The 10464-nt window shown below is 63.4% G+C and overlaps 1 protein-coding gene across 2 annotated transcripts; it reads right to left on the reverse strand.

Annotated features, from left to right (window-relative positions):
• Positions 1-245: 245 nt before the first annotated feature.
• Positions 246-9083, reverse strand: LOC128148324 (zinc finger protein 414-like). Of its 2 annotated transcripts, XM_052802031.1 has the most exons (9): positions 8984-9083; positions 4147-4271; positions 3581-3682; positions 3387-3494; positions 3035-3140; positions 2246-2781; positions 1829-1879; positions 973-1131; positions 246-681 (listed from the first exon to the last, which is right to left on the reverse strand). In XM_052802031.1, the coding sequence occupies exons 2-9, from the start codon at positions 4214-4216 to the stop codon at positions 605-607; spliced, it is 1209 nt and encodes a 402-aa protein (XP_052657991.1). In that variant the 5' UTR covers positions 4217-4271; positions 8984-9083; the 3' UTR covers positions 246-604. The 2 variants fall into 2 exon arrangements, with proteins under 2 accessions (XP_052657991.1, XP_052657992.1); XM_052802032.1 differs by lacking the exons at positions 1829-1879; positions 8984-9083.
• Positions 9084-10464: the final 1381 nt, after the last annotated feature.

The raw sequence follows: 10464 nt of genomic DNA on the forward strand, positions 1-10464 counted from the left end.
AATTCTGCTTCTCAGGAGCTCTTCACGGTTTGGAATGTGTTGATGGGCTGGGGGGGGCGGCAGGCAGCACCCCTTCCCTTTCCCATTCCCCAAACCTGCCCTGTGCAGGGCCAGCCTGGGAGCAGAGTCAGGCTGGGAGACATACCCCCTGCCCCCCCCCCATCTGCCCCCTCCTTAAGGGTAGCATCACTCCCCCATCACCCCCAGCTGCCGCAGGGACTGACAGAGGCTCTCCCAGCAGCTGCTCCTGTACAATTCCCATTTATTATTAGGAGACCTTATTTCAGAGAAGTCCACTAACTCCTGAGCAACCTACCGGGCTCCCCCCAGAGCCCCTGGAGCTGAAGCAATGAAACCTTTAGGGGAGGGAGACACGGGGTTCCAGGTGCTTAGAGTTTCCAAAAACAAAAGGGAGGGTAGAAATTCAAGAGAAAAAAAACCCATCCGCCCCTCTGCCACCCCGTGCTGGGGGATGCTCCTGGTACCCAGAAGGGGTCCCTATTCCAGCACAGTGGCATGGGGCTGTGCAGTGCCCCCGTGCCTGGCTGAGGCGGGGGGAGAGGGATGGGGAGGTGCAGGAGCAGTTCCATGGGAGCCGGGGGCATCAGAGCTGGGAGTACAGGGAGTTCTCCATCTCCGGCGTCAGCTTGGCGTGGAAGGAGGCGAGGCCCACCCCAAAATCTGAAGGGAGAGGGAAGAGAGCAGTCAGAACTGCGGCCCAGCCCCTTGCACCCTGGCTCCCACGGGAGGCTGCTCGGGGGCTGGGGAGGGCATACGGACCCTCCCGGGGCATCACTGCAGGCTGGGAAGCCAGGAGCCGAAGCCCAGCGTCCACCCCAGCAGCTGATCACCCCCCTCCAGGACAGAGGGACCGGGGTACGCGTTGTCCATGCGGGGCAGATCAAACCCACTCCCCACCAGTATCCCAGCAGTCGGGGTTCCCTCCTGCCACCACCCCCCCCCAGGCCGTACCCATCTCTGTGTCCAGGCGCCCAGGTGGCGGGGGGTTCTTGCGGTGGTCCTCGATGTGCAGGGTCATCTCCTCCCGCGAGGCGGTGGAGTAGGGACACTGCATGCAGGTGTAGCGGCCCCGCGTGTGCTCCCACACGATGCGGCTGTTGGAGGAGTGCCCTGCAAGGACGGGCGAGGAGGGAAGCACAGTGCTCGCCCGTCGGCCCCCCGCCACGGCCGGGGGGGGCTGTGCCCAGGAGCCCCCACCACCGGCGGGAGCCGTGCGAAGCGGTGCGGGGCAGGCGGCCCCGGGTGCCGGTTGCATCGTGCTGGGTGCCGTGGGGCTCAGATCGGCTGGTGCTATGGGGGCAGGAGCCCCCCTCCGCTCCGAGTCCCACATGCACGGAGATCCCGTTCCCAAGGGAGGAACCCCAAATCTGGGAGTGGGGAGCGAGGCTGTGCCCCCCGGTCCTGACCTCCCTTTGGCCATCGTCTCTCCGCATCCCATGGAGCAAAGGGCAGCGGGTTCCAGCCTGGCCTTGGGGCTGGGGCGATCGGTAAGACTCAAGCCCAAGCAGCTGCTGCAGCTCCTTCTCCTGCTGCTTCTGCCCTTGGGTGCCGGAGGAACCAGCCTGGGCGATTCCTGCGGCTGGGGGGGGTGCAGCTGGCAACCCCCCCCATCTCTGAGCCTACCTGGGCAGCATCCCCTCTCCGCTTGGCTCCCAAAAATGAGAGAGCCTGCCCTCCCCCTCTGCTCTCGGGGGAGCATCGCGGCACCTCGTGGGGCCTCTCCCATCCCCTGTGGCCCCCCCCTGCCGCCCACCAACCCTCCCCCAGTGACAGAAAGCAGCCCCCAACCAGTAGGTGCCAAACTAACCTGGAGTCACTCCTGAGCCAAAGCATGGGAGGAGTGGGCTGACACTCACACCTGCGGAGGGAATCGAGGGGCAAGACAAGCATTAGGTCTTCCCCTCCCTGGGGGGGGACACGTGGGAGGGCAGGCCTGGCCCGGCCCCCCCGCCTCACACCCCCAGCACGCCGGGGAGCAGCAGGGCTGGGAAAATTTAGAGGCTTGTTTTTAGTGGTTGCTGGTGCTTTCTCCAATTGAGCATCCCTATGGGTGGGATGGAGGGGTGGGGTGGAGGTGGGATGGGGCCAGGGGGGGGCCAGGGTGGCCCTGCGTGGGGCCAGGAGGAGGGGGATCCTCGGCTGGCCGACGGTGGGTCCTCCTCCGGGAGCTGCTGGTCAAGGCGGGAGCAGAAGAAGGTTTGCCCGAACGGCCCCGCGCGCTCACCTTGGCTTTTCTTCCAGACGGCGTTGGAGATGGGGGGGCCGTGGCCCGGCACGTAGGGCCGGAGGCGATGCTGCGCCGGGGGCTGGGGCAAGCTGTAGGGCGAAGGGTGCACGTAGGACAGGAACGGCCCCGGCACCGAGGAGGGGGGTGGCCCCGAAAACCGAGTCAAGGACGACGGCCCAAAAAGGCTGGGTTCCAGCAGCGGGAAGGGGTGGGGGGCCGGCGAGACCAGCGGCAGGGCCTCCAGCGAGCCAGGCAGCTCGGGGAGGCTGGTGGGGAGCGCGGCAGGGGCCGCCGGGGCAGTGTCCGCGCCAGGGAGGATGGCTTCTTTCTCCGGGGGCCGGATAACGCTCGGGAGCTTGGGCAACCCCTCGGGTGGCTTGGCCGGGGGTTCCTTCTCCAGGGCAGAGGTAGCAGGCAGGACGGGCTTGTCGGCTTTGGGGGGTGGCGCGGGGTTGCTGGCGCTGTCGGAGCAGACGTGCAGGTGCTTGAAGAGGGAGCGGTGCGTCCGGAAGCGCAGCATGCAGTTCTCACACCTGCGGAGCCGAGGAGGCAATGTCAGCGGCGACGCTCCCCTCTGCATCATCCCCCCAGCCCCGGCAACCCCGGCCCCGGGGGTCTGCCGCTGAGATGGTGGTGGTGGTGGGGGCGGTCTGCAAAGGTGGGAGCCCGTGTGCTTGGGGCTGTTTGAGAGCTGCCGGGTGCCCCCGGATAGGTCACGCCGTGGGAGGTGTCTGCAGGGAGATGGCAGGGTGGCACGGGATGGGGATGGGGACCAGCGGGACTCACTTGAAGTAGCGGTTTGGCTTGTAGTGCACCTTCATGTGGGCCATGAGGTCCTGCATGCTGGGGAAGGTCTCTGTGCAGCCCAGCGTGGGACAGTGGAAGGTTTTGCCTGAGCAAAGAAATAGGGCAGAGATTCAGCAACAGCCCGGCTGTGCTGCACCCCCCCGGGCTGGGGGTAGCCCCACCGGTGGGTCTCCAGCACCTCCCACGCTCTCCCCATTCCCATCTGGTGCTGTGCAGCATCTCCCGGAGGTACAGGCACCACCACCAGTGCTGCCTCAGCTTCAAGCCCCGCTTTGCCACCTCCCAGGCGAAAAAGGGCACCCTGGAGCGACGCGGGGTGTCCCAGCCTTACCCTCGAGGGACTGCGTGGGTCTGTAGTGGACCTTCAGGTGGTCCATCAGCTCCTGCATGCTGGGGAAGGCCAGTTTGCAGCCGTAGCTCGAGCACTGGTAGTGCTTCCCTGGAAGGAGACAGAACCGTTGGCCTCGTTCCCTTGCCCCGGCCATTGCTGTCACCTCCCCGGGGCAGGGCTGGGACTCGGCTCACCTGGGACAGGTCTGCGCTTCAGGGGCCGCAGGTCCAGGGCTGGGGTCCCTCCGCTCCCTGCCACCGGCATGGGGCCGCCGGGCAGAGCCACTTCGCTGCAACCTGCCGGGGAGAGGCCGTTAGGCAGCGGGCGCCGGCTGCCGCGGGCAGAGACAAGCCTCGGCCCCTGCCTAAACCACCTCCCTCTTTGCCCTCCTTCCTACCCTTTACAAAGAGGGGCTCAGGCAATTAGGGGGGGCTGGTGGGGCCTGGCTTGGAAGGGGCCAGAGAGGCAGGAGCCCTCCAGGGTGGTTAGAGACGGGCGGGTCTTTGCTCTAGAAAAAGCTGCTGGTATGAAGGCAAAGCTTGCTGGCGTCTTGAACACACGGGGTGATGCCACGTGCACACCCCTGCACAACCATGTGCACCCATGCACAGCCATGCAACCCCTCAGGGTGCTCCCAGCCACCCCTCTGGGTGGGATTTGGCCAAAGGGACCACACAGCAACAGGACTGAAGGCTTCTCCTCCCTGCCCTGCCCTGACTCCTCTCACCAATCCCCCCCCCCCGTGGCACAAGAGACTCACCTGCCCCCTCTCCGGCATATTTACCCCCCAGGGAGAAGGTGGGCACAGCCTCGTCCTTCTCTGTCTTCATGGTGGTGGGCACGGGGTGAGGCACGCACTGCCGACGGCGTCTTCTCCCGGCGATGCTATACCGAGCACAAGGGTGAGAGGTTAAAGCCTGGCAAGGAGCGATGTCGACTGCCTCTTCTTCCTCCTCAGTGCCCCGCGGCTGTGGGACCGACCCTCCTGCCTGGGCACCTCCAGGGCCAAGCTGGCAGGAGATCCCGGCTTCACAAGGCTCTGCAGCATCTCTGTGGGGCGGACGCGCTGCAACGGGGCTTTAAGTGTGGCCCCCCATGGGGAGCAGTGGCCCGGCTTTGAAGCCAAAGCTGTCATCATCCCTTCCCGCTTCTCCCGCCCCAGGGGTGGTCCACAAAGCCCCCAAAAGGTCCCCCGCCAGCTGCCATCCGGCACAGCCTGCCCCACGCATCACCAGACTCCCACTGTGTGGTAACATACAGCCCACAGCGTCTATAGTCAAAAATCCCCCCCCAAAACCACAGGACCCCCCCCAAAGCAGGGACTGCAGGAGCTGCTCCAGCCTCTCTTGCTCCCAGCTGGGCTGGGGTCTCGATGGATGCTCCCCCCACCCGCTCCCACCCACAATTTCAAAGGGTTTTCCAGCCGAGAAGAGCAGCAGGTCCCACTGCATGATCGGGAGCATCGGCAGCAGGGCCCGATGCTGAGGCGTGTGTGAGGACAGTTCCTTCACACAAGCTACGTCAGATGGGCCCCAAAATTAAATCGGCTTGGCCTCAAAGAGCCTCGTCACGAGGCTTCGACACACAAAAGCCAAACACTAACTCCCAGCAAAAAGCATCCAAAAAGTCCCTCACTTTGGGAGATTTCTCATAGTGTCTTAATGTCAAAGTTAAAAAGAAAAGAAAACAACAATAATAATAACAACAACAATAATAATAATGATAATAATAATAATAATAAATAATCAGTGCCAGGGCTGCCGAGTGGCCGCAACAAGTACATCTGCAGTTGGTTAGAGGGTTAATGTTTCCCCAAGAGCTCAATGACTCCCAAAGCAAATGTCCCTTGGGAATCTCCCCAGAGATCAGCCTTGCTGGGTGCAATGAGGTGCGCCCGCATCCAGCCCATCCCTCCTGGCCTTGCTGGACCTGACCTGCCCGTTAGCATCTATTCAAGAGGCATTTTCTGAGCTTTTCCGCTCCAGCCCAGCTCCCGGCCGGTTGCACACAGCCGGGCTTTAGCCTGGCAAAGACAGGCTCAGCGGCTGTTACTGCAGCAACCGGCAGTGCTGGGATTGCAACCCATCAGGCAATAAATCAGAGGCGGGGGGGGGGAAATCCATGTGGGATTATTTCTCCGGCTGCCCCCAGGCTTGCGGCTTTGTTTGGGGGTTGCATTGCTTTTTTTTTGTTTTGTTTTTGTTTTCTCAGCTCAGCGGCTTCTGCCGGCCCTGTGGGATGCAACCTGCACCGAGGCCGGGACCAGCTGGAGGGTGGGTCGGCCACAGAGAGGGGGGTTTGGGGCAGAGCCAGGGGCTGATCGTGTCCCAGGAGGGGAAATTCAGCCCTGACCAGAGGGGTTGGTTTGCTCAGTCTGCACAAAGCAGCACAGCCAAGACGGGGTAAACACGGCGCAGAAAGTTCACGGCAGTTTTGATGGACCTTTGTTTTATCAGGAGGGGGAAATGCAGTTTTTGGTGGGAAAAAAGGTCTTGGGAATCTTCTTTTGAGGGAAAAAGCATTAAAAGAGTCGAGGCAGGGCTGCATCTTCCTGCTCAGCCCCTTGTGCAGCAACCGTGCGGCACCGCCACGTTTCGGTGGCCGTCCCTGAAGCCACTGAGCTTCGGTGCTCCTGGAGCACTGCCTGATAGCACGAGTCCTTGAGACTAGTGAACCTCCCCCCAGGTCCCCACTTCCCCACTGGAAACGCTGACTCCGGATCAATCCCTGATGCCACTGCCTGTCCCCAGGGCCTGCTGACAGTGCCCCGGGGACCGATGGTCTCTGACAGCCTCCAGATGAGGCCGTAAGGCAGCAGGATGCCCGTGCCCACTCCACCAAGAGCTCAGCTGGAGCACAGGCAAGTTTTTTCAAGAAACCAGGAAATTCTTCCTTGGCAGCACTGCAGCAGGGCTGTCGTCTCCCGGAGCAGGGTGCTCCAACCTCCCGGTGGTGCTCCAGGGTCAAACCCAGCGGTGCCTTCAGATGTTACAGCTCTTGCTGAAACCTCCCTCCGCTCCCTCTCGGATGTGCTGTCTGATGCCGCTCTCCATTTCCCCGTTGCAGGCGGTACCCCAGTAATGCATTTTAAGCTCATTTTTTTTTCTCCAGAAAAGCTGGGAAAATGCTTCTTGAGCAGATGCTAATGGGCAGGTCCGGTGAGGGCAGGCGGGATGGATGCAGGCACACCTTGTTGCAGCCAGCATGCCTGCACGCGCCTGCACCCGGCTTGCGGCCCCACCAACGTCCCACCAGAGCAAAGCTGTTCAACGCAGGTGCGTTTTTGGCAGCAAACGTGACAGCAGCACCGTAGCATCGCGGTATGCTCGGCCCAGGCCCTGGTTTTCAGGGAGCTGGTGCCACCTGTATCATTTTGCTGTCATTTGTCACCTCCCACGGGATGGTGTCCAACACTTTTCATTCTCCAGGACCCTCTGTTCTGCAACCCTGAGCACGATGCTCTGGCCCAGGTGCCACTGACCTGCGACTGTCCCCAGCCCCAGTGACCCCACATGGCCACTGGAGATGTGACTCCCCCAGCGCTGGCGCAAACCCTGCTCTGGAAACCCAAATCCTGGAGCCACGGCAAATTCGGTGTTGCTTTTCGCAGGGTTTTCCTGCCACAGGTCCAGTCTCCCTGAAAACCCGCTGGCACCAAACTCTCTTGCTCTGGCTGCTGCGGTGAACAGGGACCCTGGAAAAATCCTTTCAGGGAGCTGACAGCAACGAACGTGAGCAGGAGGGTTTGCAGCTACTGGTCACCCAAGAGCAGCCTCCTGGTGCTGATTCAGTTAATAATTAATACAGCTCATCTCTCTCAAATGAACCAGGGGGTTTATACATATCGCCAAGCACAGAAGACTTTTACAAACCCTCTCCGGGAGGATAAATGGGACAAAGAATCCTATTTGAGCATCTCTGCGTGGTCTATGGCCAGAGGTTGCAGAAGCTTCCCAAAATGCAGCTCCTCAGCGTAGGAGATGAGAGACAAAGACTCCGAACAAGGGGCTCATGTGATCGCTCAGCCGGTGAGCGCCGAGCGGCGCGGAGGGAGGAAGCACAGGCTGTGACAGCAGCACGGCTCCTGCCAGCGCGGCGAGCCCCCCACCCACCCCGGCACACGCTCCAGCCACCGGTCACGGGGGTTAAAATGCATGTCATAAATTAAAATGTACATCATAAATTCTCCTGTTGCCTTCAGGCATCACAGAGAGCCCTGCAAGAGTTGCTGGGGGGTGGGGAAGATGCACTGGGGCATCTCTGCTGCCCGGCAGCCCCTGCTTTGCGATGCCCACTGCAACTTGGGTGCCCTAATCCCAACTTGGGCTGGAGCAAAGCTGCTGCCTTGATGTTTTAATGTTTTATCCCTCCACCTGGCTCCGAGGGCAGGCTCCCTGCTTTCCAACTCAGAAAATCTGCCCGGAGAGCCCCGCAGAGCCCACTCCGAACCCTGCCGCAGCTGCTGCCGGTGGCAGCGTGGGCATCCAAGGGGGTGAGCGCTGAGCCTCACGCACAGCCACCATGCCACATCCCCACGGCGGATGCGGGGGCAGCTTGGCCGAAGCCTTTCAGTGGTTCCTTGGGAAACATCTTTCAGCCTTCCCCCCAGAGCCACCCTGGGCAGCCTGGGGGTCTCTGCCATCCCCCCGGCTTTCTCCAAGCCATCAGCGACCTGGATGGCATGTGAATGGGGAAGAACCGTGCTGCCATTTCCCCACATCCCCGCACCATCCTGGCGCCCACCTTTACCTGCTTGCCCACGACCGGCCGATCCACTGGGCTACATCAGCTCTTCAGCTGGAAAAAAACCCCCTCTCTCCTTTCGGGAGCCATCTGGGGAGGATGGACCTTCCTCCCTGAGCCTGGACAAAGCTGCCCCCCCGAGCCGGTGACCCTGGCCCGGCTTAAGTTCACACCATGGCCAAGGTGTGGGAACCCCCTCGCTCCAGCAGCAGACGAGCAGCCGCATCCCCAGCCCCTGACAGCAACAAAGCGGCTCCCACGTGTGTGGGAAGATGGAGAGACCGTGGGGAGACCCCGGTGGGCGCAGCCCCGCGATGCTCGGGGTGGTGAAGCGGGTCCCGGCGCTCCCACGGGCCACACACGCCTCCAAAGACCGGGGGGCTAACAGCTCCCGTGGCTAGCTGTCCTTGTGCTACTAGCCCCACAGGTGGTAACCCCCTGGCTAGCAGCCCCCCATGGATAGCACCTCCACGGCTAGCCGTTTCTGTGGCTAGTAGCCCCCCATGGGTAACACACCCGTGGCTACTAGCCCCTGTACACAGCAACACAGCCCCCATGACTAGTCGCCCCACGGCTAGTGGCCCCCATAACCTAGAGCCCCCCCGTGGGCAGCAGCCCCACGGCTAGTGCCCCCCCTCTACGGGCAGGGCAGCTTTACCCGGACCCCCTCCCCAAATCCCCGGTGCACGTCCCAGCTCCCTGCAAAGCCCCGGTACCCGGGGCCCGGTACCACGGCTGCCCCACCACCCCCGGGGCCGGTACACCCCCCTGGGGCCGGTTCTCCTTTCCCAGTGCCGCTCACCCTCCCTTCCCGGTGCCCCCCCCCCCCCTCCACCTCCCTTCCCCTCACGTACCGGGGCTGCGGCGGGGCCGGCGCCGCCCGGAGCGCGCATCAGCGGCGGCGCGGCCGCGGGGCCATTTTCTGTGTGGAGCTGTCGCGAGAGCGGGGCGGGGGGGAGAAGAGGAGGAGGAGGAGGAGGAGGACCGGGGCGGGGGGGGGGGAGCGGGTGGTTCGGCCCGGCCCCGCCCCGGCCCGGTGCCCCCCCCGGCTGTTTTTCCTGTGTGTTTTTGCCCCCCCCCCCCCCCCCCCCGCCGAGCGGTTGGAACGTCCCAGGGGGCTCGGAGCACCCCGGGGGCCTTCAGAGCACCCTGACCCCCCCCTTAGAGCATCCCAGGGTACCCCCAAGCCTTCTGGAGCTCCCCCAACCCCTCAGAGCACCCTGGACCCCCCCCTTAGAGCACCCTGACCCCCCCCTTAGAGCATCCCAGGGTACCCCCAAGCCTTCTGGAGCTCCCCCAACCCCTCAGAGCACCCTGGACCCCCCCCTTAGAGCACCCTGACCCCCCCCTTAGAGCATCCCAGGGTACCCCCAAGCCTTCTGGAGCTCCCCCAACCCCTCAGAGCACCCTGGACCCCCCCCCTTAGAGCACCCTGACCCCCCCCTTAGAGCATCCCAGGGCCCTCTGAGCACCCAAAGTTCCTCGGAGCACCCCGGATTCCTGGGAGCACCCCGAGCCTGTCAGATCACTCATGGCCCCTAAGAGCAGCCCAAGTCCCTTGGAGCCTCCCAGGACCCTCAGAGCAACTGAAGCCCCTCAGAGACCCCCAAGTCCCTCGGAGCCCCTCGGAGCACCCGGAGCCCTTCGGAGCACCCCAGTGAGTGCCTGAGCTGGCCCAGCTCCCGCTTGCCAGCAGGGCCGAGTGGGAGCATCCCACTTGGACAGCACCCACTGCCAGGGTGCTGCCCCCCCCCCCCCCCGCCTCCCCCCTCTCCCCCAGCCCCAAGGACGGGCTGGAAGGCACAGGAAGGAGTTTCCCTAAATCCCCAGTTTCCAAAGCCCATTTTTTTCATTAAAATAAAACCAGAGGCTCTGACTGCTTCCCCCGCAGCCCGCTGCCCCCCCCCAAGCTCTGCAGAGCAAGGGCTCCTAAAAACCCGTGATTTACAGGAAAAAAATCACCCCAAGGACCACAAGGATTGTAGAAACCCGTAACGGGGAGGCCCAACCACCGTTTGCAGCGTGGGGCCGTGGAGGACTTCACATCCCAGCAGCCTCCTGCCCTGGGCCATCCTATCCTGGGGGAAACAGGGTCCCCTGAACCCCTCAACTGCCCCCCCATTTCTGGGGCTGGGGGTCTGCCTGGCTGGGGGGGGCAACCCCGGTGGGGGCTGTGGGAGGGAGAGAGGAAGAGGAGGGCTGGGACGTGAGGCCGAGGCAGGGCCGTGTGGGAGCAAGCTGTCGTCACTTCCTCCGGCTGTCCGGCGCAGCGGGGGGAGCGGGGGGCAGGCAGGGACGAGCCCCGACATGTCGGCACCGTTCGTCCCTCTCCCTG

The sequence above is a fragment of the Harpia harpyja genome, chromosome 11 (genome assembly GCF_026419915.1).
Source record: "Harpia harpyja isolate bHarHar1 chromosome 11, bHarHar1 primary haplotype, whole genome shotgun sequence".
NCBI lineage: Eukaryota > Metazoa > Chordata > Aves > Accipitriformes > Accipitridae > Harpia > Harpia harpyja.

Excerpts from the sequence above, each read along its gene's own strand:
- LOC128148324 (XM_052802031.1), bottom strand. The coding sequence starts at position 4,216 with ATGAAGACAGAGAAGGACGAGGCTGTGCCCACCTTCTCCCTGGGGGGT. Across the intron at positions 3,495-3,580 it reads GAAGCGCAGACCTGTCCCAG|GGAAGCACTACCAGTGCTCG; the intron begins GTGAGCCGAGTC and ends GTCTCCTTCCAG. Across the intron at positions 1,132-1,828 it reads TGGCTCAGGAGTGACTCCAG|GGCACTCCTCCAACAGCCGC; the intron begins GTTAGTTTGGCA and ends CCGTCCTTGCAG.